A 26,705-nucleotide genomic window follows, 5' to 3' on the forward strand; every position below is an offset into this window, starting at 1 on the left:
GATTCAGTTACAAAGCTTTGACTAAGTGACTGAAATGTCTAATGACTCTTGAGCAATATACATATCCCCTAAAGGGGGATATATATTCCACTTCCAACTCCTTTTTACTGTCTAAAGAACTGAATGGCTGATAGTGCCACAAGTAGTTTTATTTCAAAACTATTTAGGGAAGTGACATTAAATCAGTTTTCCAGCTAACTTCTAGTATTGAATATCATGCTCACTGTTGAATATTATTTTAAAATGTTCTGCCATAATTTCAGGGTGCTATTGCAACCACAATGACGCAGCCTGTTGATGTGATAAAGACGAGGGCCATGAATGCTAGTCCTGGGGAGTTTAGGGTAAGTTGTGTTAATTCTGTGAATTTGTTTTGATATGAAGTTACTTTGACATTTTGTCCAGAAGCATTTTGTATTGAACATCTGTCAACAAGATGGTAGGGCTAACACAGCTCAGGTCATGGGTGACTCACAGGCCTACCTGATAGGCTTTTGTTTTCTATTCAAGTTGGCAGACAGCTGAAGCACGCTTTGTGCTGAGTACAGTACTTCTGTGAAAGCATAGGTTTGTATCGTAGGAAAAGTACAAATTACTTTTTAAAATCTGACTTTTCTGTTAAGGTTTATCTGCAAGGAATTTCTGAAAGTTTTGAAAAGTATAAATGTTATGGGAGTTTTGTAACTTTAAACATGAATATCTAATAAGTAAACAGGACAAATATCTATGATGGATGTATAATACCTGTACTTCCCTATACATCAGTCACAGCCACTTACAGATTTAAAGAGAACATTTTAGATTTTGAGAGATGGTAGAAAAATGGATATTGAGTTGAGGCATAATAGCATGTTAGCTAATAGGAGGTGTTGTGCAGGCCATATTAAGATAGTCATTTGGTTCAGTTTGTAATATGGCATGTGGTAACTAAGACCACATTTTTGCTTAGTGTCTAGTGAGGTGGGGCATCACTTATTAAACTCCTGATATAAATACAGTATTAAGGTTTGGTTATAACAATTTGCAACATGTTTTATCTTCACAAAAAATTTACATCAGCACCAGCATTTTTAACATTATTACATTGGCTTTTCTCTTGATAAAGTTAGATACAAATTGAGTCTCCCCTATTTTTTCTGCCCAGTGGACTTCTTCAGAGAAAAACAAGCCAGAGAAGAGAAGAGGAATAAAAAATGAACATGAAATTTAAATTTGGGCAGTAGTTGTAAGAATGTCAGGAAAATAAGGACAGACACTCTTACCATTGTAATTACAGCCTTGCTTAGACTGATGAATAAATCTTGAGACTGAGTTCAAGTATAACCTAATTTCGATTAATTTTGGGGAAGTTTCTCCTCAGTTTTTCATTTAAATAATTAGTTTATTTGTGTTAGGAACGAGGTTAGCAAGAATAACCATTTCAGTCGATTGACTGAAAGTTAACAAGAAGATATAAGGTTACTAGAAAAGTGAACAGTGATTTTTTTTATTTGCAAAGATATTTTTATTCCATTTCTCAGTATCAAGAATTGCAGAAGTGTTTCCTTCACAAAAAGTTTAATTAAAAATTGGAACTAGTTTTTGAAAAGGGTTGCAGATTTTAAAGGTATTTGACAGTCATTTTTCAAGTTCAGTTCTGCATTGGTTCTCCAGATATTAAAATAAGATTATTGTTTTTACAGAATCTATGGCATATCATCACTTACACAGCCAGATTAGGTCCACTTGGCTTCTTTAAGGTAAGTTCGTTGTCTTAATAATCATTGGCACCTTTGATGTTGTAGACGGTATTGGTAGAATTGTTCACACATTGCTTTCTGTGATACTGAATTGAAAAATTGTTATTTCTGTTGTATGTAGAGATTATAGTAAACTACTTTCCTTAAGTTTCATAGTGAAGTAGTAAAACGATCCTTTTTCTTTCAGGGCTACATACCAGCTTTCGTACGGTTGGGACCGCACACAATCCTGACCTTTATTCTGTTTGAACAACTCAGGAAAAACTTCGGAGTGTTGAAATAGTGTAGCTGACTAGCCTGTTAGTAGTATATAAAAAGAATAGTGTATCAAAAAACTTCTAGTAGTTGTGTTTAGCTTTGATAAAATAGATTAACAAAGAATTGTGGGTGGACTTGCGAGTCTAAGTGGGTGGTCTTCACAGAATCGAAGGAGGTATATTTTTGTAAGTCTTGCTTAAATTTATACGCAGTATTAAAGTATTCGAGCGTTTGGAAACGATTAAACTACTTATCCTTGCTCTCTTCTTGCAACGATGCATAGCTTTCTATAATCGCACTTGAGCATATCTACTAGAATAGAAGTCGCTGAATAATTGATACAAGCAAAAAAAAAATTATTTTTAAAGGTAAGCATTCCAGTAAAATTGCTGTGATTGACAGTATTATGTAAAATTGAGTCTTCAAATATCTTTTATCATTTTGTGACAAATATCATTCCTAGCATTTGCTGGCATTTAACAGACTTGAAGCTTTATTGTCGTAGAAGGAGTTCTTCCTTTCAAACACTTGTGCTGTGCCTACATATCAAGTATGTTAACTGTTGGGAATATGAACATTGCACCCATTGATATTGTAATACCTGAAAAATACTGTTTACAAATCTGAGGGGCCAGCTGTGTGAGAGACAGGAATTTTGAATCATGGGCCGATTTAAGCTCTGATAACAAAGCAGACATGAGGTAGGGCATCTGTTGAGTGAGACGGCTCGAAAGGTTTTCAAGAGAACCGATAACTAGCGAAGTCAGAGTTGCCATGTTAGTAGATAATAAACAGTATTGTGGTTCTATGCATGAAATGTTGAATGTTGATGTAGCAAATGTATATCATTAGCACATGTGGTGTGGATAAGTCACCTGGTGTAGTGGTTATTATAATGGTGAAGTGTTTAGAAGTAGACGTTGTTAGGGACAGCTGAATGGCTTATAAGTGGAGATTTAAGGCTGCCATTAATAGTTTCAGGATGAGAAGATGTAATCAAATGTAGTGACAGACTTATTCAAGAATATAATATCGTCTTACGAGCATTTTCAGTTGTTAGTGTCTTGGAAACATTCGCCTTGGAATGCACGTAGAGTTTAACATTACTATAAGATAATGATTTTCTTGTAAAACAAATGCATATCAGTATCTATTAAGAATTCAGTTACTGCTTACCAATTGATGCCCTATAGATTCGTCGAACTTTGCCCAAAAACTTTTCAAATCACTGGCTTTGCTGTCAATGCAGTTTTAAGCTGCAGAATGGGTTATTTTGAGCTTGGATGAAAATGGTGGTAGTGAATTTTATTTGCATTTTTGTACATAGAATATATATATATGTAGCTTATTGTATGCACATAAACAAGCTAGACAAAACAAATTTTTTTCTTCCATGTCTATGTGTACACATTCTTAGATGCATGTGTTAAATATATTTTTGGGATTTTATTTTGTTAGTCTTTTTATATTTCGATTGGATTTACGTGTAGCCCCTGTAAAACTGTAAAAACCTTTACTAGATACCCAGCACACCAAAAGTATCGTAGTTGAAGAATGTCACATAAGTGCAAAAGTGTCAACTCTGTGCCTGAGTGTCTTCCAGCGAAAGTGAACCTAGATCGTCATTGGTGTTCAAGACAGCTCTTGTGTAAATTTTAACTTCCGTGTCAGTGCCAAAAGGAGAGGTCTGTATGTGTGTTCAGTACTGTAATTAGTTTACATTGGATTGTGTCTTAGATGAATAACGAGCACTGTAATTGTTGTTTACTGTTGTTAAAAGAAAAATTATGTTATTGGAAGATGGTTTTAGTTATGACGGTTATATGTATACTGCAAATGTAGAAATGTTTTCTCACAAAATGTGAAAACTTGTGGTAGATTTTAAAATAAAAATAAACGGTTCTGTTATGAGAATCTTTCATTAACACATTTATTGTAGATGTTAATATTTTTTATTGTATTTTTTTATTATGTTTTGTAATTTTAGCGTGGGTTGACCAACCCGCTTATTGTAGTAGAGACTATCATTAGATGCATGCTAAGTGGTCAACTGTCTTCAGTAATGGTTAGTAATTCTGTAAATTTTTTTCAATATCTGTTCACTTATGTTTCCTTGCTTTCAACATTTCAGTCAGCATTATTTTTATTTTTGCCTTTGAATTCTGTCATTGAATTTATATTACAGAAATGGCCTCCAACCTTGAAGTTTAAACTTTGTATGGCTAAGGGGACGAAGACACACAGTTTCAGGATATTGCTTAAAGTCGTGAATCTTATACTGTAGTAAGGCTTTCAGTACCTGAAAGCAGTCCGAGATTTTTGCTAGACTTCTTCAGCATCTCAGTTCCTGTAATGCATAAAGTTGGGTGTCATAACTGTGGATGAATATCCATCTTTTAGACAAATCCATCTTTAGAAAGGATAGAAAAGTCAGTAAAAAATTACTGGAATTTAGTGATTAATATGGCAGACACGTCATTGTTCAAGTAACAGGAAATGGTGCAATAAATTATGTGAATGACAGTAATACCAAATATTTAATGTGAAAGAATAAAAACAGTTGTATACTTTCTTCAAGGCATGGAAAAGCAACTCTTGGTTATAACAGCACTGAATGACATTATTTGTCCCAGTGCTTGGCCTTTGGTCCAAACCTCATATTCCATTCCACTCCACTCTTGGGCATAGCAAAGTAAAGTTTTCACATAAAAGGCAAAGGTTTAAATTTATTGGATAAGAATGTCAACTCACTGACTCGACTATTTTTGTTATTAGTAGAATTTTGGGAAAAAGTCTTGCTTTAAAAAGTATAATTTAAGTATTCAATTTCACTTACCTGATTTGGAGACTGATCTTCACCTTATAGGGAGATGGAGTTAGAACTAGGACATGAAAAAGAGAAAAAACACCAAACAGCATCACAGGTAAAGTAGTGCTCGAGAAACACCTAGGATTGCTATCAATGCTTACTTTTCCTTTGTGAATATCAGCAACATTCAGGCATTTCCGTATTCTAGAATCAGAATAGTGTTATGAAGGAATGACTTCAAAATTTCTTGACTCTGCAGGTTGTGGTTTCTGCCTAATACCTTTGGGAGTGAGACCTATCATACATTGAGGGTGAGAGTGGTAGTAGCATTCAGCTGAGCAGCTTTTAAAAACAAAATTGATGAGGTGAATGGTCATTCTCAAAGGAAAGTGTTATAAAAAGACAGCAGTTGTGTGGTTACACATCATTATTAACTGAACATCAAAAGCTTTGGAGAACCAATCCTTGTCACAGATTACAGTCAGCCAGGTATTCAGGTAATAATGTATTTTTGCTATCTTCCTATGAGCCTAGAAGTACAGTATCTAGTTTATTTTTCAGAGTAGTGCTTGAACCCTTGTTGAATTTTTTAGTTGTGCTTGTTATGATGGTCTAAAAAATTAGTACAGTATGCACATTGTGCAACTCTTGTTACTTGGCAAGTAAACTTAGTAAGGTTTCTTAATCCAAAGAGATATTTGGTATTGATGCTACATGCTTATGAAGTCTTTAGAATCATATTCTCCAATCTGCTTTCAGCAGTTTCTGGGATGTTGTATCTTTTAAACAAGATTGACTAAAGTGGCAGTTTCCTTTTTTAATCTCGATATAAACTGTTCCCGTTTGGTTATCTTTGCTAAGATCTGTTTCAGCACTTATTTTAAACTGTGCTTTTTGTACCTGTGCCCCAGCTTTACTTATTTGGTACTTTTGTGGTGTACCAGCAGCTACAGTCAAGTGTCATGGTGGCACAGTAGTTTTATTCCTTATACTGTGAAACTGGCATGGTCTTTCTTGCAGGATTATTGATGCTTGGAGTGTCAAACACCAGTACCTGAGTTTTCTTAATGTTGTTGCTGTCTTTAGTATAGATATTAATTAATTTTTTAGACTTAGTTTCACATATGGAAGCTTTCTTCATAAGTTAATGGTTTCTTAAGCTGATTTCAAATTAATGTTTTATTTATTTTGAATACATACTAATTCTGCCCACTTTAGGTGGTAGTTATCACGAACAGCTTGCACTGATATGATAAGGTCATTACTTTGGTATTTTGCCAATAAATTTTCCCTTTCCACTCCATACTCATGATTTAATAAATATATTTTTCTCATCTTGTTCTGGTTTTTATGTTAAGTATAATTTATGGATCAGATGCTCTACTGTGGTTTAGGTGTTAGCATCATTGGCTCTCTATTTCATAGCTTTGGAGGCACCACAAATCTATCTTCTGTTAGACTGTTAAATCAAGGTTCTCACTCAAATGGTACTTGCTCATCATGACTGTTTGGCAAGCATGTGGAGGATCCTTTATGTGCTGCACTTGAATTTGTACTTTGCCCAGTAATAGCAACCATCATCACTAAGTATAATCACTGATTCTCTTTTCACTGAGAGACTAAGTCTATGATTTTCAGATAAGGTAGCCCCCAGCCTGTCAGATGCTTCAGATGTCTGGCCTTCTGATAAGTAATAGTGATCATGGAGATTTATCTGAAAAGTTCATTGCATCTAGAAAGGTATCCTATGAGAAATTCATCATCATAATGTAGCTGTTAAGTAAAGGACATTATGATGTTGAGGGTCTGTTCTGTTGTATTAGATTTATTTCAGCTAGATTATCTAGATAACCAAATTTTGTGGTAATGGAAAATTATTAATGTCTGAACTAATTCTCTCTCCCATTTGAAGTGCCTTCTATGTCTCATTCCAGTTGGGCTGGATTTGTTCACTGTTCCATTTAGGTATGGGAGATGCCATCTTTTTAAAAGGTAGTTCTTAAAAGGCCATGCCACACCTTTCCTCTCCTTTGCTTCATATTTGAGTTTTTAATCTCTTTCATGAGATGGTTCTCATGATTTTTTCAACCAGTGAGCTTTGCACTGGGTAGATCAGTTACTGGTCTATTTAAGGCTTGATTGAAAAAATTCTATAGGGAAACATTTTGTTTATATACAATTTATACAACAAATACATATATTCATATTACTGTACATAATAAACTATTAATATATAATGTAAAATGGAAAAAACATTCAACTTATATACAAGCATACAGTTGTCAAATATAAAGCAATTTTTCTAGGTACAGTACATTGTTTAAAAAATTATTTCGAGCGATATGAAAATGATTATACAAAACATTTTGTTTTTAAACACCTAAAAAAAAAAAAAACAGAGCGAGCGCAACGGCCCTACGGATTATTTGGAAACTTGTAACTTTATTATAGAGCTTGGGACCTGAGCATCGAGATACACCAAGACGAAGACACGGTTTTGCTCTACCATACAACGGTTACCAACTGCCAAGTAAAGCTTATTAACTCATCGTTTTTGGAACTGCACGGGATATAACGAGAGTGAACATTACATAAACAAATGTTGCCTATGTATTGGGAGTTAAAAAATAAAAAAGATACTTACAAAATGGCACTTCAAAGGAATTATAATTGGTGACAACATCCAGCCACATAACACCAAGAACACCTTTGGAAGAGACGCTGTATCCACCCAAACCTGCAGGTGGGTACTTTGCAGTCTTTTTACTTCAATGTCAGTACAAATAAATAAATACAATTCCGTTCAGGCCTGCCTCAGTATCTCCATTGCCCTTTGTAACTTTCAATGTTCCAGTTAAATATTTCAATTAAATATAAGTTTGTGGCATGACTAGACTTGGAAGATTTCATTCACATCCAATTCACAAAGACTTCTTTTAGATTCATCTAGACAGAGAAGCACTGCTATTTGTAATGACAGTTGGCTAAGCCACTCATGTGACGAGAATATTAATGTTAACATTCTTTAAAGCATCGGTATCCACTAGTTCATTTGACCAGACTTCACACTCTGCTATCTCCGTGAAGAGAATTCTCAAACGGGATGGTGCTGTATCTGACTCAACGTTCTGCCGGACCCTCTTCCTTTCTTGTGTCCCCCAAAACTAAACCACAAACCTGAAAAAATGAAAAAGAATGTTAGATACTTGAAGAATAAATCCCATTTCAAATTGTCACATTGTCACACTGATATGTTTCTTTATTTTTTTTCCAGTCAATTATGTTGGCCAGAAGTACACCATTAGGAGAAGGAAAATCTTCAAGACTGCAAGAATGCTATCGTAACTTGCCAGTATGTGCACTTATGAATTTTAAAAAAATAGTGAGTATATTATAGGTTACAACTCTTAACCTTTGCAAATTATATATCATGCTATTAACCGTAGTCCAAAATTTGTGAAACTAGTGTATTCATGTGTATATTTTTGATGTAAAATATAATGACAGGCAAGCATTGCTTGAAAGAGCCCAAGATACAGTAAACAAATGATTTACCATCTCAGTGAGATTCAGTCATCCTTGTACTAGGCTTCACCTGAAGTAGATTAGTGGATAATCTGTTTTGTTAAGTTAGCATGTTCTTGAATATACGTACTTAACTCCACTTTTTATTCCCCCCAAAAGTTGTAAGTTACTACTTTACAGCATTGAGGATAGTTATTACTGAACATAGTTATTTCATGGGTATAACATTGTTCATTCTTGAACATTCTAATGAAATTTGCCCTAAAAAAGTTGAATATCAGGACTTTTCAAACAGCTAATGCAATAGCTTCATTGCCTCAGTTGAATCTTTTGACCCTGAGATAATATTTCCTAGGATGGGAGACCTAATCTAATGATATCTGGGAGTAGTAAGAACAGAAATGACCAGAACTTTTTATCCACAGATTTGGGGAGTGCAAGGAACTCAAAATGTTCAAGCGAAGCTGCTGAGGATGGACAGGTACATGAGACAGCAACTACTACCATAAGAAGAGGATAACAGCAGGTTCCAGTTTTAGAGAGCTTTCATGAAAGCTGAGTTCATGGAGAGAGAGACAACTGTAATACGTTTCTCCAGCACTGCTGCTTTGATGGGTCCTTTCTCCAAACTGTAATCTACCACCTTACCCAAGACATGCATCTTCTCTTTGTTCAAGAAGTAGGACTCAAAGGTGACAGGTTGAGTCAGCGGTGGCAGTTTCACACTGAGGAGAGGGAGACAATAACTGTCATGGAGAATATAAGGACCTTTGAAGACAGCCCCTGGCCAGAGGTGGGAATACTGACGAGGATAACAGACTCATCTCCTATTATTGCCATGGCTTGATGACTTCTAATGGAGGTGTCCCTGACCGGTGTATTGGAAAGGCTACGTCAGACTGCGTGGTCAGAAGGCAGGTCAACAGAAAGGATAGTGTGAGCATCCTACAAAGTTGGTGTTACGAAGAGTAGAGGCCAAGTGGAAGATTAAGGCCAAGGATAAGTTAAAAATGCAGATGAAGGTAAAAAGGAGGAAGTTACCTTGACCCCACATCAACTGATTGCGACACCTCAGAATTTTCGTGAAGAGGTCAAGGGGAGATTATCGCTGGAGGAAACAACAGGCTAGCGATGTGTGCTCAATCATGAGTTGTCAGAATAATGCTACTAGTAGGAAAAATTTAACAGAAGTACAGTACTTCAGTACTTTGTTACAGTTCTAGATGAGGCTCCTGGTCAGAGTACAGTACAAAAAATACTACAATCTATAGTGCCAAAGAGGACTTTAAAATTTGAGAGATTCTTCTGTTGTCATGTCTGGAATAACAAGCATTCTTCTGTTGCCATGTCTGGAATAACAAGCATTCTTCTGTTGCCATGTCTGGAAGAACAAGCAAACTTGAAATAATTCACCAAACAAACCCGCAGAAACTTCAACAATGTTGTAATGGATACAGAACAAACAAACACAGGAAGAGTTGGAAAACTAGGAGATGGCATAAATAAGACTGCACAAGATGTTTTCCTTGGAGTAGCTGGGAAAGTAGGTACACTTATTTGTGCCCGTTTTATTAGTGGCCCTGTTGACATCACAGCTGTCTCTTAAGCATTACCTCCTCCTCCACCACCTGATATACCTGTGATTTCCACATTATCTCCTACCGTGATTAAGTCACTGATAGTGACCCTTGTAACTGTTGTGGCATCAGGTGAAGTCTTGTTACCCCTGCTGACTCGTGACATTGCCTACAGTCAAGGTTACAGTCAGCAAGGATAATTTACAAAACCTCACCTGATGCCACTGCAGCCATGCTAATCACTGGCAATGAAGTAATCACAGTTGGAGACAATGCAGAAACCATAAGTATATCAGAGTGTAGAAGGCAGTGCTTAGGAGACAGCTGAGGTCAACAGGGCTTCAGCCAGGTTGTCCACAGAAAAACTAATCCATGACCTAATGTCAAAGACTGAAAACGTCCTTTTCTTCGAATAATGCACCAGATGAATTGCAGCACTCAGAAACTCCAAGGAAGCTGTAGGAATGACCTCTGGTAAAGCTGGAAGACTAGCAGGTGGCACAAATGAGGATGCAGGAAAATCCCTCGAAGGAGAGGCTGGGTGATCCTCCAGATAGATAAGGGGATTCCAATTATATATGGCAATTGCAGTCTTAAGTCTCCTCAAGATAATGTGCCAGGTGGTTAAACTTCTTGAGTAGAACCTTCCCTCTGTAAAGCCAGACGTCCTTGAAGACATTCTGTGAGACTGAGCACACTGCATGGAACCTCGGGCTTGATTAAACAGAAAGCCAAGAGTCAGCAGGGCTTTACATCACATGACTTTTTGGCAAAGACGAGGTTTATGGATATAAATGAAGGTTTGGAAATATATGGCTATTAATGAAAGGCCTTGTCTCTATATGACTTACTGCTTTTGTATAGCAATTACTGTACTTCAATTATTATTGAATTAATAAAGTTTGAATTTAATACGCAGCAAAGAATTTCTTTCAAATCTTTAAGTGATTTCTCAATCAGTTATAGCTGCTGAATCTGCTAATTTATTTCCATTTAATTGAACAAGGTAAAATGTACTAGACCAAAAAAGTTGAAGATCAAGAAAGGAGTAAATTTTTACACTTTTTTAGAACATAATTCCAGCAGGAAATTTAATTATTGAGCTATGTGCCAATATGAAGGGTGATAAATTAAAATTTAATTTAGTTCAGAATGGATTACATAAAAATGTGTAGTTCACACCCTAAGGAAATTTAACTATATGAATTATCTTAACATAAGTTAAGAAATTTAGAAATTTCACAAAACACTAGTTTTTAATATGCATGTACAATACTGTAAATTCCAACGGGATTATTTCTAGCTTGGTAAACTACTGAATAAAGTGTCCTTTTCAACTTTACAGCATAAGTTAGGGATTTAAAGGACTACCTTATCATTTTCTTGCTAGTACGAAAATTCACACAACACAAAACAACCTGCTACCTTTTGTTACCATGGTTAGTCACAACTTCAAACAAGATTGCAGTGAACTTTCATAAATACTGCACAGAAGTGTTGCAAGGATCATTGTATTGTAGCCTAAAGTTGAATGGGTAGAATGTACTAAGGAAACTATAAATGTAAGTAAGCAGGATTTGTAAACAGAAATAAATATGTAAAATAAAATATCTAACAATGGGGATTTTTGTAAGTGTACCCATTAGAAATTTTCTCCCCAGTTTGCTACTAAAAATGTTATTAACACAAACACTTTGTGGTACAGAATTAGAAGTGTATTATAATTATGTATCTGAAATCTTTTCTGGAACAGTTCTATACAAAATTCAGAGCAAATTAAAAAGCTAGTAATATTTAATTCTCTGTGGAACAAGTCAATCAGTAAACTGAACTTCCTAATCCCAGATTCCCCTCTGAAAAACTAATATCCACAGGTCCCAGGAACAAAATATTCCCTTACAATGTTTACGTCTATGAATCCTACAGATTGCAATAAAGCAGTATGTACAGTTATGTACAGTTTTTCCAAGTAGTAATTATACTGTGAAAAAACTACAATTGTCAGATGTTGCAACACAACTGTCATTATACAAACTTTTGCTACTGATGTTTTGTCTTTATACAAGAATAAATATTTACTTACTTATTCTACAGGAAGGACTTCTCCACAATACAACTACCACTTTACTGTATCTAAGTACTGTGATGTTTTACAATTCCGAAGCATTATAATCCCACCACCAATATGATTATACATGATTATACAGGTAGTATTTAATTACTGAAGATCACCAAGAAATAAGTCTAATTTAGTAAGTACAAATTAAATTTCTTCATGCTGGCTAATTGTTATCCTACAGGTGTCTGGTCTCACTACCCTTCAAACACTGAGAATCCAAAAAGCTTTTGATTTAAGTGCCACCATCACCAAATCTATGTAAACCGTGTACTGTACACTCTAGTATAGTTAGCTTGTCATCAGCAATACTACACTAGCTCTGGTGGCAAGACCTCTACACTTGCCTTTCTTCTTTCCCTCGGGTGGCTGAACACCAGAGGGAAGGCTATTGGAGCGCATTTCAGGATCAACATTGACTAGAAGTTCAGCCTGAGCGTAAGTCATGGCCTGTACGCGCTTGTGCGATTTGGTGGCTGTGAGGAAACATACCATAATACTTTCAAGTGATTTCAACGTGTGGGGTTTTTCTACTGGTGCAAAGTTTATCCCTCTACAAAACTACAGAGGTGTATGAGACTCAAAACAAATTAAAACTTTATAAGATAAATTTCACGTTATAGTAATATTTAAGAACTTTTAAAATAAAACTACTACAGAAATAGGCCTAGAATATCCACTGGTGCGTGACGGAGCTACTTGTACTTACTTCTTGGTCTCTTTGGCCTGTTCCTTTGGTTCCGCGCTGCGACTTTGGCCAGATGTTTTGCTTTCTCTGCTACGACAAAGCCAGCACTCTCATCTGCGGCCACAAGGTCACGTTCCCTTCTGCGGTGGGCAAAGTTGTGTTAGCTACAACAACAATAATAATTATTATTATTAATCAGAAGGTGAATCCACTTCATATGGAACAAGCCCACCACAGAGGCCACTAACTTGAAATTCAAACTTCCGAGGAATATGGTGTTCATTTGAAAGAAGTAACAAAAGGTAATGGGGAAATACATACATAAATAAAACTACATTCAGCTAATTCTTTCAAATTTCTGTAGACTGGGAATAGTACATCATTAGCACTATGGATTATAAAAGAAACATTAACTTTAATCAAAACTCCTTAACTAGAAATGAAATTCAGGATTAATCAAGTGATTACTAATAGATACATTACATAAGATGCATTTAACTATTCTGGAAGATACAAAATTATTCTTGGTGACCTAGGACAACCTACAGTATTTGATAAATTCTAAATCTTTAACTTTTGAAAGTCCCTTGATAATCAAGTTGCTTATTATGATTCAAACAAACAAACCCTCACCTGAAAGCTTCCATCCACTTGTGTTTCTCTGATGCCATCTTGCAGGAAAATACGTACCACTTGTTCTTCTCTAGGCTTCGGATCTTCCAGGAATTATGGGCATTTATATTAAGGCTGGAGTCTGGAGACAGAAAAGATTAGAATAGTACTGTATTGATAATAATCAAGAGGTATGACTGTTGACATAAACAATATTAAGCCAATCTTGACTGAAAAGATGCTTGCCAAAAACATGTTTACCACACAAGAAAACCCTGATATTCTTTCTTCCATCTTACTTTCCACCCTCTCCTCACTACTGTTTCATAGTGCAACTGCAAGGTTTTCCTCCTGTTATACCTTTTTACTCTGTTTCCTTTTCAGATCTGAACAACCTCATAGGTCCCAGGGCTTGGCCTCTGGCCTAAATTTTATATTCCATTCCAAGAATTATGGCTGGTGCTATCAACACCATTATGCCACTCTAGATTCAGAAAATGCATAAACAAAAACATCTTTACCACAGACAAAAAAATTTTACCTTTCCCATCCGGGAGATCGACAATCTCACACATATCGAGATTGAGTCTCCCTCTGTAGACGAAAGTGTTCCTCTTGAGGAGGTCCCGCTTGCAGTAGACAAGCTGATGATCGAAGAGGAACAGCGACACTTCTTTGGTCCACGAGCCGCCAACTCCTTTGGTCACATCTCCTTGGTAGATGAGCTGTGAACTATCCTCAAGGAGTTCTGGTCCCTGGTGGTGGAATGAATCTGAATTAATATTTGACTCAAGATGCACAGTGAATTTATATTTTGATCTACTAAGATTCTCAAAGGCTTTCATATGCAAATTACTTTCTTTTATTTGTTACTGCAATATAACAACAGTACCTCCCAGCCTTCAACAGTGATCTGCCAGGAAGCTATTTTCTCTAAGCACTCCATTCTTCGTTTTCGTTCATTGACAAGAAGTGCAACATCACGCATGGCTTCGAGCGCTCCTTGGACACTGGCGAAATCAGGATGGTCCGCCTGTGGATAATTAATAATAATTATTACATCCCAATTAAATGCATTTTCCAGAAATCTGCAAGTTCCGTTACTAAAGTGACACCTAAACCAACACAGCAGTCCCTCCAAAAAACCTAACTTTGTGAAATTCAGGAATAATTAAAATGCATTTCCCAGAAGTCTGCAAATTCTGTTACTGAAACCCAACCTAAACCACCATAACAGTAAAAAAAAACTTGAAACCATACCTTTGTGTACTTCAGAAGCTCTTGAAGTTGAAGAGGATATTTGCAAATTTTCTGTACAGGGGTAAGAAGGAAGCCATCCAAAGAGATGTCAATCATTTCCTGTAGAAGCCTGCAGGCCTCGAAGAAGTGGATGTATTTCTGGTCCTGATAAAGCTCTTGTAAAGATGACACCGCAGAAGGATGATTGTTACAATATTCACTGTAGATCTCAAATTTTTCTCTCTGAAATAAAACGACCAGTTGAGTTGTGTTATGACTTTGTACCTTTTTATGAGAAACATTTTTCTGTAAGCTGAATTTTCTCATTAAACAGACTTTAGTTACAAGCTCCTTTTGTCCATGACAGGTCGGTACTTTGCAATATCACTGAAGACAAAAAAAAAAATCACAGTTAGTGTTGTAAAAGACAGAATTACTGTACAGTTCAAATTCAACTTACATTGCGAATGAAAGCTGCACCTATACAAGATTTGTGGGGATCCTTCCAGTCAATACACATCTCCAGTTCTTTGAGGAAGTTGCTCTGGAATTGGTAGAGGGCCTCCATGTTGCCAAATATGCTGGAAATTTTCTCATCATTGAACATATCCGGCCTCTTCCGCACTTGTCGCAGGTAACCCTGTTGAAAGAAATTTTAAATCTGATGTACCTATGACAGAATGGTTTGCCTTAACCAACTATCTAAACCTTGATGAAAGGAAATTTATTTAATATTTCATGTACCTATGACTGAATAAACTAGCCTTAGCTACATACTTCAAGTCATAATGACAAACTTGAAAAACTATGCCAACTTAAAATTCGATTTTACCTCGACCACATCTCTGAGATGTTTGACAAAGTCCCTCTCTGTTGATATGATTTCGTTTATCACATTGGTCCTGATCTGGTCGTTCGACAGACCAGAGATGCTCTGTTTCCTCGCAGGTCCTGAAGTTCTGGTATCATGACTACTAGTTTCTTGATGATCTTCTTGATTAACTAATAACTGCAAAGAGAAAATGTGTTCATTAATAATTATTATTACACATCTTTGTTCTGTTATAGTTCATTCATATAGCTGAATTTTCTTCCCAAAATACCGCATAGGGTGGTAGTGCCATCAGTGTACCTCACGCGGTGCACTGTAGGCATTACTTGAGGTTCTTTGCAGTGTCCCTTTGGCCCCCAGCTGCAACCCTTCTCATTCCTTTAATTGTACCTCTGATCATATTCTTTTCCTTCCATCTTACTTTGAACCCTTTACTAACAATTGTTTCATAGTGCAACTGCAAAGTTTTCATCCTGTTTCACCTTAAATAAACCTTTTTACCCTCACTATCCCTTTCACTGCTGAATGACCTCATCATTAGGTCCCAGCACTTGGCCTCTGGTCTAAATTTTATACTGCATTCTATCCCATTCTCCCAAAAATAAGACAAATAGTGGTTCCTGTAGCTTACCCTAACGAAGGCAGCAGGGAACCATCCCGCGCGATGGCAGATCCGGCCCCACCACCAGTCCCTATCACTGGAATCTATCACAGTAATCAAATCTCCGGCCTTAAACACAAGCTCCTCGGAGTCTAAAGTTACATGGTCCCAAAGTGCCTCTGCATACACGATCATGTCTTCGTCCTGAAAGAAATTCAAAAGGCATTAGATTCTGTTTTGACTCATTGGTTGCAAAGTAAAATAATTGTATTGTACCAGTTTGGCTGAATTTTGTAAAACTGAAAATCCTCTTGGCTTGATGTCAGTGCCTCTTAAAATAAAATATCGGTATCAGTCTGGAACTGAATTACTGTTTTGTAAAATTGAAAACCTTCTTGGCTAGATATCAGTGCCTCTAAAATAAAAATGTTTGTACCAGTTTGGAACTGAATAACCTGCTTTGTAAAACTGAAAACCTTCTTAGCTTGATATCAATGCCTGTAAAATAAAATACATGTACCAGTATCAAACACTTAAAAACCTTCTTGGCTTGATATCAGTGCCTGTAAAATACAATACCTGTACCAGTTTGGAACTGAATCACTTTTTTGTAAAACTGAAAGCCTTCAGAGCTGATAAACAGTGTACGTTCATTTTGGCCACCAAAAACAAGTTGGTACATTTTTTAGACACAATGTGGTGGATAGAAACCAGAGACTTGGATCAAATACAGTTTATCAAGGCTCATTTCAAGCAGAATGCTTCAGTGAACACAATCACCTTTTTAGATAGTTATAACTTGGCAACAGAGGAATAGTTATTATTTATCATTTGTATCTATGGTTGTGGTTCACATTAAACAGACTTGATTCAATGAACATAATTTTTTAAGTAACTATACCTTAGCTACAAATTAATACCAGTTATTTATCACCTTATATGGTCTGTGAATTAACTCCCAATGAACAAGGCTACAAATAAGTGAAAAACACAACCACCTACCTCTTCCAAACTCCTCTTCAGGTCAGTCCTGAAGTCCTCGGAATCAGACATGCCAATCTCGTCCTCGGAAGTGGTATTGTCATCGTTCAGGATGTTCCCCGCAGAAGGTCTTCGCTGCCGCCTGTTCTGTGTGCTGGTTGGACTCCTGCATTTGCGCAGGGTCGAAATTGGGGTGTCATAGGCCTTGTCTAGGTCTAGGGGCTGACTGATGGATCTTCTCAAGTGCGACGACGCTTTACTTCTCTTTAAGCTGCGGAAAGAAAAGGATGAAAGGGATAAAGAGGGCCATGGGAGAGAACGGAGAATAACTAAAATTTAAATTTAAAAGGAGGAATAATAACATAAATTCTGATACCAAATACGCTTACGTAAGATAGGAATAAAGTGACTGTACACAAAACCTGGAGTGTACCTCTCTCTCTCTCTCTCTCTCTCTCTCTCTCTCTCTCTCTCTCTCTCTCTCTCTCTCTCCCTCCTGTTCATTTTTGTATCTAAAGCTTAGAGAGAGAGAAAAAGTTATTACGAAAATATACTCTTCAGGCTAGGCTCAACGAGTCTCTCTCTCCCTCCTGTACATTTTTGTACCTGAAGCTCAGAGAGAGAGAGAGAGAGAGAGAGAGAGAGAGAGAGAGAGAGAGAGAGAGAGAGTTTCGTTATTACCAACATATACTCTTCAAGCTAGACTTAGTGAGTCTCCACCCCACTCTCTCTCTCTCCTGTTCATTTTTGTATCTGAAGCTTACAGAGAGAGAGAGAGAGAGAGAGAGAGAGAGAGAGAGAGAGAGAGAGAGAGAGAGAGAGTATACTCTTAAGGCTAGACTCAAAGAAAGAGTCTTCTTGCACAAACTGACTTAATACTCACCTTTTAGACTTCCCTAGAGACCCCGTATGCTGAGGTAACCTATGAGCTGGTCGAAGTTTGATAGGCTGGGGCGTCGAGAGTTGTCGCGAATAGTGTAGGGAGCCCCTTCCGGTCACGCCCCCTACATCGCTGTGCGTCCGACGCACCGCCCTTGGGTTCAGCTCCCGAGGGCCACTTCCGTCGTCGGCGAAACTTGCCTGTAGGAGGAGAGAAAGAAAGAAATAAATCAGAAGTTTCTTAAAATGAGGATTTCTTTTCAATTTCAAGCAGTGCAATGCTGTTAAGTTGTAAAATGTATGACGTATTTATAAATGTATATTTTCTCTATGAAAAAATGAATCTTTTTCTCAATTTCAAACGGCACAAGGCACTAAGACCGTAAAATGTATTACATAATCATAAACGTATATTTGTATGTTCTCTCTACGAAAAATGAGACAAATCTTAAAGAGTAATTTGTATTTTTTCGTAGACATACAAACCGTAGCTTTCTTATGTGGGGTTACTCTATTGCACATGCGCAGTAGGACTAACTTTCACATTATGAAAACAGGAAATTTGTAGACCTAACCCAAGAGAACAAATGAAGTCTGGTTTCAATTTTAATCATAATGCAGAATAGGATAAAATCTATGATATATTTAATAATCTATACTTTCTTACAACTATAATATCGTAGAAGTGGGCCAAACGCCCTTGTCCCAGTGGCTAAATTTAGCGTAAACTAGTCATGACCCATTTTAGCTTAAGCGGACCAAGATAAGGACATAATTATCAGGATTGATATGCCTTTAAACAACCCACGTATCTCGACTCAACTCTCTTTGTTTTACGCGTGTGTTTCGGCATGAACAAAAAATGAATTGAGACTTTTTTTTTTTATTCTAAAGTTGAGAAGTAGAACAGTATATGAATAAAGGAGTTTTGAATTCCTTGAACATCAATAGTAAATCAGTGACAGTTTATTTATCACACTGCCCAATAATTTAAACTTCTTTTACTTTAAAAAAAATATATAAATGAAGTTTTCTATCTCACATCTCAAGCAAAACTCCCAATTTCCGAGAGAAGTCTCTCACGCCTTATCAATTAAGGAGGCCACCGTCTCTCATGAGAGTCCACAACTGCGCAATGCGCAGTGGGAAAATATATACATTAGATGACTCTCGTGCTTTATATCACGATGACATTCCTCGAAAGGCTACGACATTACGTCACAGACATATTTCTAATCGTACAGCCGTTAAGGAGTGCGCACGTGCACAGATATAGAGAAATATAAAGATATTTCGTATTGAATGCTACGGTCATCCGAATTCACATCTCCACAGACCGGAAATCCACGTTAAGTAACCACAGTCAATGCTTAAGAAAGTACAGGAAACGAGTGTAATGGAAGGTCTGTGGTCTGTATTTCCTCATGGCGAACACCCTTTTTGAATTTTATAGAAAGGTGTGACGCCAGGAAGGAATTACACTCATTATTTCCTGAGCTAAACACCTCAAGATGTGTTAGTCTAAAGATTTATGTCAAGGAGTGGAAAGGAAGTAGGTCTACAGGCTATCCGTTTCTGTAGTTGCAGATTCCTTTCAAGTTTTGTGGTTTGTATTTCCTCATCCCGTAAAAGCTTTTTTAAATTTTTAGAAAGAGGTTTGGCGCCAGGAAGGAATTAGACTCATTGTTTCCTAGGCTAAGCGGTTCACATGTGAGTCTAAAGATTTATAGTCAAGGAGTGGAGAGGAAATAAGTATAGAATCATCCGTTTCTGTAAAGTCCTTGCATGTTGTAAAGAGCCATGATAACTGGAAGGAAATGCTGACGATAACTTTAAAATATGTATTACACTCGTTTTCGTCAGCACAACAGCCTTCCACGCATGCGTAGTAGGATGACTCTATATAGGCCTATATGAAAAGCGAGGTTTGTCTCCCCGTAGGAACGATTAAAATTTTAATGGGGACGGTATGCCAGCTGTAAGCAATTCATGTATCGACTTCCGTACATTTCATGTAGAAAGGAAGCCGCTTCCCACCTACATAAGCCAAAAGTATACAGTATACCAAGAATTTAAGAAGTAAAGTGTAACGATCTTAAAAGTGACGCAACCATCTTGGCCCTATAAACATCGATGCGTCTAAAAGCAAACTGAAGACTTATTTAGTGAAAAGTATAGAGAGAATTTTCAAGTAATAAAGTGTAATTGCCTTCGAAGTGACGTAACCAACTTAGTCTATAAACTTCAATGCATCTAAAAGGAAATTAAAGACGTATTTCTTTGAAAGCAGTTATGACGTAGACGGACGAGTTACTCAAGAAAGCTACGTCGATATGTAAAAAGGGCTTTTTTTGCTGTACAGAACGAGGACCAAAGGAAGTCGCTGCATGTAAAAAAGGAAAAAAAAATCATCAGTCACAGAAATCAGTATTTTTATACTCTTAATTGTTCGTTCATCTTAAGCGCAGATTGGGTCATTGAAAACGATGTACCGCGGACCTTCAAAATTCTCAGAATGATCAAATCAAAAGCATAAATAAACGGCTTCCGAGAATTTATAAAGAAAAATTCTCGTTCTTCTTCTCTTTCTAAAAAGAGATTCTCAGAACTTGCTAAACGCAGCCTACCTCCGTCGTTAATCTTTTAGGGCACACATGACGTCAGCTAGACTCAGCAACTCTTCATGCACATGTTTCTATCCCCAGGTTACAAGTTCCTTGACGTCTATAGGTAAAAAAAGGAAGTGTAATCTTTAAAAAAATAGATTAGGATAGCGGTGACTGTGATATTATTAGGATGATTACACCTCTGGGTTAAGGAACCACAAAAAAATTCTTTAAAAAAATGAGCTCTTAAAAGCATAAGATCTACAGACAGACATTTGCAGGTATCTGGGCGATTCCCCGATTCCCAGTTTCCTTTAAGAGAAGAAGGAGCAGGAGGGTGACGCCCTAACAACAACATCCACGGGTTGAAGAAAGAACATACCCTCATTAAAATGATTTATGCAAAGAAATTTACAAACGATAGTACTATGTTTAACGGCCCATCATGGCAGCTCCTCAACCTACCTTGACCAGCTGCTGAATTCTTTTGATGATAACCATTTTTGTAAACAGGCAACGGTGTTGCAACTCTGCAACACTACACAGGTTAATTAGCGAGGAGCTGGGTAGGGTATGGGGAGGGTAGGGGGCGGCACAAGAGCTCACACCTGGACAGAATCACCTGCCCTAGACAGCCCTCAGGTAAACTGTTGATCTCTGGGAGATGATTTTGATGCAAGTTTACACTTCAAAAGTTTTTTTTTCCGTCTTATGAAGACAGATCTAGCTAAGTGGAGTTTTCTCAAGATTGTTCATTACATTTACTTGTAAAATTACTTATAATAATCTAGTTAAGATACTTTACTAGGTAGCAGGGAACGTAAAACACTAACAGGCCCAAGAACCACACACACAACCATGAATGAACCAATATGAACCGCCACTATGAGTCTAACGGAAAAGATTCTATACGAAGTTCACTCTAGGAAGGACGTGCAACCACTAAGGTTGTCTCCGGACTCCGGTTTAACTGAGCTTACTATGAAGGCCCCGGTCTGCCCAGTGCCCATGCCCACCCCTGGTGCACACACCACCCGGCACATGAGTAAGAGTGCCCCGGGGCACAGTATCTTGCCTCAGTTACCAGATGTTTTATTAAAGCCATGATAATACTGATTAGATTCCGAAGCTCATACGTCGGATTTTTTTTACTTATTGAAAAGCATTTCGCGTTGACAACGATTAAGAAAAATGTTATATGGGGTTTTATAAAGCTAAATTTACGCTCAGAAAAATTGAAATGAAAATTAATACGAGATTATTTTTAGCTCGATGCATTTTTTTACCAAGCTGGAAAATAGACCGTGGCAGGGGTAGGAATTATGTTAATTAGGCCTATACCCTCGTATGCCATGTGACTTACGCGGAATATAAGCATAACAGCAAACTCAATCGTTGTAGAGAGGAATTCCCTTCACCTATAAATAGGATGTAATTGTAGAATAGCCAAGTATCGAATTACATCTATCTATTGTCATCAGAATTACCATGACACACCCTATACCCTCCCTTTCCGTAGGCCAGGCGAAAGGTTTAATTACATAACATGGGTATTTCCCAAATCTCTGCCCCACATCGGAAAAAGGAAGAGAGAGAGAGAGAGAGAGAGAGAGAGAGAGAGAGAGAGAGAGAGAGAGAGAGAGAGAGAGAGAGAGAGAGAGAGGTCACTAGAAAAGAAGTGGGGTTTAATTTTTATTCTAAACTGGAAAAATGACTGGAAAATGAGAGAGAGAGAGAGAGAGAGAGAGAGAGAGAGAGAGAGAGAGAGAGAGAGAGAGAGAGAGAGAGAGAGAGAGAGACGTCACTGGAAGAGGAGAGGAGTTTAGTTTTCATTCTAAACTGGAAAAATAACTGGAAAGTGACTGGAAAATAACTGGAAAGTGACGTAGCCTCAGATAAAAAGAATTGGTGTCAAAGTATACTAGATGATGAGGTGGGTAAGTTGTACTTTGCACGCAAGGCTTATCAGGGTATGTGTCTACAGTGCCCAGGGGCACGAGAGATGACAAGGTGCATTTCTTGGCATATCAGGCTGGTACCAGTATTTGAGAGAGAGAGAGAGAGAGAGAGAGAGAGAGAGAGAGAGAGAGAGAGAGAGAGAGAGAGAGAGAGAGAGAGAGAGATGAACTAGTTTATATATATATACTGTGTATATATATAACTTTTATATATATATATATGTATATATATATATATATATATATATATATATATATATATATATATATATATATATATATATATATATATATATATATATATATATATATATATATATATATATATATCTGTTTAAAGGAAAACCTTAGGATAATATTCAAGGTCCCCCAATGCCAGAACTCTCTGCAATAAGTCAACTGGTTCCTGTAATTCAATAAATATTATGTCTATTTCGTAACTGGCAACTTAATTAGATAACGAAATAGTTTCATACATAGAGTTGGATTTGATAAGATTAACCTACGGGCTTTCAAGTACCGCCAGTTCCTCAAAGATACTCTCTCTCTCTCTCTCTGTTTTATCAAGGAATGTCGAAGAGATCTCCCTCTCTTCTTTCTCTCTCTCTCTCTCTCTGTTTTTATCAGGGAATTTCGAAGAGATTCCAGCTTTTAATTTTTCTGCGTTCGTAAATATCTCGCAATGCAGAACAAAGCTTTTTGAGACATTTTTGAACTAATTTCTGAATCCTCCAAAACGCACGTGCCTGACGATTTCCCCTCTTCTCTCGGCATAACATTGTATTCTCCTAATAATCTACAGTAATCGCATAATGTCATCGAACTGTAATCTCATGGTTTTCTACAGTAATCGCATAGTAATGTCACTGACTTTTCAAGTTCACGTTGCAAAAGACTGATTCCGCCCACCCCCTTATCAATGACTCTCTTTATCAATGACTCACAGTACCGTTATTTATAATTTTTGTCATTCATAATACACCGGAAACTCTCTCTCTCTCTCTCTCTCTCTCTCTCTCTCTCTCTCTCTCTCTCTCTCTCTCTCTCTCTCTCTCTCAGAAAAGTACGGAGGACAAATGACGGATATTCAAAAGTTGAATTTTTTTAAGGTTTTACAGAGAGAGAGAGAGAGAGAGAGAGAGAGAGAGAGAGAGAGAGAGAGAGAGAGAGAGAGAGTATGACGAAATGACAAAAGAATGCAAAACTCGAGAGAGAGAGAGAGAATACTACAATGTGCTCAAGAAAGAGAGAAGAGAGAGAGAGAGAGAGAGAGAGAGAGAGAGAGAGAGAGAGAGAGAGAGAGAGAGAGAGAGAGAGATTCTGAATAAGTTACACGCCCAACTTCCATCCACTCGAGAGAATATGTATTCTATTGACCCCTTGAATTTCTATTTCGACGTCGGCCTGATGAAATTTGCATTTTTTTACATTCTTATAAAACTTGGAAGACTCAGAAGCGTACATGTGGTTTAACCCGGGCGGTCCCATCAGGGGTGCATCTGATACCCTAAATTTGAAATCCCCTTTTCCGACGAGATCTGGTTTAGCCTTCTAGGTAAAAGTCCAAAAAAGGATAGTTTATATTTATTACGAAAATGACGTTTGGTGTAGTGGTCTTGATATGCAATGTTGTTGTTATTATTATTATTATTATTATTATTATTATTATTATTATTATTATTATTATAAAAACGAAAAGCTAGGAAGCAATAATACTATTACTTTTGTTACTCACAATAATAATAATAATAATAATAATAATAATAATAATAATAATAATAATAATAATTCTACGACTCAAAATAATAATAATAATAATAATAATAATAATAATAATAATAATAATAATAATAATAATAATAATAAATTCAAGGCCAGGAAGCAAAACGAAATCATATCAGGCTGGATAAGATGTCCCACCTTCGTGGACAGGTAAGGTCATGTGATCTCCCCCTCTCCCCTCCTCCAGGTGTTACTTAAGTATGCAATCTGCCCCCTCCCCAACCCCCAAGGTGCCACTCAAGAATGCAGGTGTTCCGACACGGCGCCTTGTGACACCACAACAGGGCGAGGTCCACTTACCTTTAAATTTTGTATGACCTGACATGTATGTGACCTCGATCCGGGAAGTGAGGTCAGTGTGGTACACAAACCTGTATAATATATAGGTGTATGTGTGTGTGTGTGTGTAATGCATGTATTTATATATTTAATATTATATATACATATATATGTATATGTTTATGTACATACATATGTATATGTATATGTGTGTATGTATGTATGTATCCATGAATATACAACAAATTTCAATTTCTAGACATACTAAATACTTTGCATGTTTCAGAAATGATCGAATTTGGGTATAATATTCCTCTCTCTCTCTCTCTCTCTCTCTCTCTCTCTCTCTCTCTCTCTCTCTCTCTGGTCATTAAATGCTGAAAATTATGCATATCACCCTACTTTTTTTATTATTATTATTATTATTATTATTATCATCGAAGCGACATGAAGTACTGTAAATGATTGTGTCGTATATGACTGCTATTTGTGCCGTTTGTGATCCCGGAAAAAAAGAACACAAACCGCACTGCTGGTGAAAAAAAACACGAACACCAGCCGTGCTGTCGGTGAATAAAACACTTAACACAAACCGCACTGTTGGTGAAGAACACAAACCGTGCTGTTGGTGAAGAAAAAACGAACACAAACAGTGTTGTTGGTGAGGAAAAACAAACACAAACCGTGCCGTTAGTGAGGCACACTTGTCATCTAGCCACAAACGCTATGCAATGCTTCTACACGTGTTCTGTCCTTGTCTCAGCTGACACCAGACGAACAAACACTGGGAGAAAGCTCCCTCCTCATTCAGAACAATGTCTCTACGCGTATTGTTCGCGATCTCTGGAGCCTTGCATAAATAATGCAATGTTCTTCAACAAAAGGAGAGGTTTTTTTTCCAGTTCAGGAAATGAGGGAGCCACGTGACGTCAGATAAACAGGATAAGGTACATTTTTTAGTATTTGGTTTTGTCTTTTGTGGTTTGTGAGTGGATAAATTCATTCTCTCTCTCTCTCTCTCTCTTTTATCTTTCATTTTCATGAATGAATTACCTCTATCTTTCTCTCTCTTTTGTCGTTCATTTTCATAAATGAATCATCTCTCTCTTCTCTCTCTCTTTTATCTTTCATTTTTATCAATGAATCATCTCTATCTTTCTCTCTTTGGTCTTTCATTTTCATGAATGAATCATCTCTATCTTTCTCTCTTTGGTCTTTCATTTTCATGAATGAATCATCTCTCTCCCCTCTCTCTCTCTCTCTCTCTCTCTCTCTCTCTCTCTCTCTCTCTCTCTCTCTCTCACTTTGCTCAAAGCTGTAAAAATTACGACTAACATTTTGAATTATCCCAGAATTACCTATTCTCTACTTAAAACTTTAAACTTTTCAAAAAAAAAAGTCTAAAATAAAGTTTTAAAAAGGCTAAAATCAAATTTTAAAAAGGCTAAAATAAAATTGAAAACGGCTAAGATAGAACTTTTAAAAAGTCTAAAATAAAGTTTTAAAAAGTCTAAAATCAAATTTTCAAAAGAGACTAAAATAAATTTTTAAAAAGGGCTAAAATAAACTTTCAAAAAAGGCTACAATAAAAACAATTGCATTAAAAATTCTTTGACACCTACTATCTTCCCTTATCCGACTTTGCAAAGCAATTGGATCCTTAGTCGAGGTTCTAATGTCATATAACCTAGTGAACCTCTGCTGGTGTCTGGGACGCCTAACAAAAATTGACCGTGATGACAGAACGACAAAACGACTCTCTCTCTCTCTCTCTCTCTCTCTCTCTCAGTCCAAGATTCAACGAGTTGCAGCAGTTGTAAAGAGTTTGAAGATACTGTGTGAGAGAGAGAGAGAGAGAGAGAGAGAGAGAGAGAGAGAGAGAGAGAGAGAGAGAGAGAGAGAGAGAGAATAAATAGTTCCAATCTGAACGCAAGAAATTCTGTTACCAGTTTCCAATGCAAACTTTTTGCAGGAAAAATAATACCCCCTAAAATTAAGATAAGATAAAACAAATTAAGATAACTGACAAAAAATTAATTTATAAAAAATTAATATCATTAATAAATAATAAAAGTAAGTTTTTTTCGTGTATCCTTTCGAAGTATTATCAAAAGATGAAGACATTCAAAGCAGCCTTATTGACAAGATACCCTAGACTTCAGTACTTATGTAAGTGTATAAGAAAATGGCTGTTTCAATACTATTCATAACAAAATCAGTAATC

At 36.8% G+C, this 26,705-nt stretch overlaps 2 protein-coding genes across 10 annotated transcripts in view; one reads left to right on the forward strand and one right to left on the reverse strand.

Moving 5' to 3' along the window:
• Dic1 (Dicarboxylate carrier 1) overlaps nt 1-3,905 on the forward strand; it is a 28,858-nt gene extending 24,953 nt beyond the window's left edge. For all 6 annotated transcript variants that reach the window (XM_067081632.1, XM_067081634.1, XM_067081635.1 and 3 more), the window contains 3 exons: nt 264-344; nt 1,683-1,739; nt 1,927-3,905. In XM_067081632.1, coding sequence (XP_066937733.1) covers nt 264-344; nt 1,683-1,739; nt 1,927-2,022 — 234 coding nt within the window. In that variant the 3' untranslated portion in view covers nt 2,023-3,905. The remainder of the gene's footprint in view (nt 1-263; nt 345-1,682; nt 1,740-1,926) is intronic.
• Nucleotides 3,906-6,959: 3,054 nt separating this feature from the next.
• Nucleotides 6,960-26,705, reverse strand: part of LOC136825365 (uncharacterized) — a 505,160-nt gene continuing 485,414 nt past the window's right edge. For 3 of the 4 annotated variants that reach the window (XM_067081627.1, XM_067081626.1, XM_067081629.1), the window contains 12 exons: nt 17,861-18,057; nt 16,999-17,248; nt 16,027-16,200; nt 15,396-15,572; nt 15,024-15,203; nt 14,585-14,806; nt 14,217-14,357; nt 13,866-14,079; nt 13,346-13,466; nt 12,734-12,852; nt 12,372-12,500; nt 6,960-7,983 (listed from right to left, as the gene is read on the reverse strand). In XM_067081627.1, coding sequence (XP_066937728.1) covers nt 7,901-7,983; nt 12,372-12,500; nt 12,734-12,852; nt 13,346-13,466; nt 13,866-14,079; nt 14,217-14,357; nt 14,585-14,806; nt 15,024-15,203; nt 15,396-15,572; nt 16,027-16,200; nt 16,999-17,248; nt 17,861-18,057 — 2,007 coding nt within the window. In that variant the 3' untranslated portion in view covers nt 6,960-7,900. The remainder of the gene's footprint in view (nt 7,984-12,371; nt 12,501-12,733; nt 12,853-13,345; nt 13,467-13,865; nt 14,080-14,216; nt 14,358-14,584; nt 14,807-15,023; nt 15,204-15,395; nt 15,573-16,026; nt 16,201-16,998; nt 17,249-17,860; nt 18,058-26,705) is intronic. The other variant, XM_067081628.1, reaches the window with a different exon arrangement.

Source organism: Macrobrachium rosenbergii, chromosome 37 (assembly GCF_040412425.1).
Source record: "Macrobrachium rosenbergii isolate ZJJX-2024 chromosome 37, ASM4041242v1, whole genome shotgun sequence".
Taxonomy (NCBI): Eukaryota; Metazoa; Arthropoda; class Malacostraca; order Decapoda; family Palaemonidae; genus Macrobrachium; species Macrobrachium rosenbergii.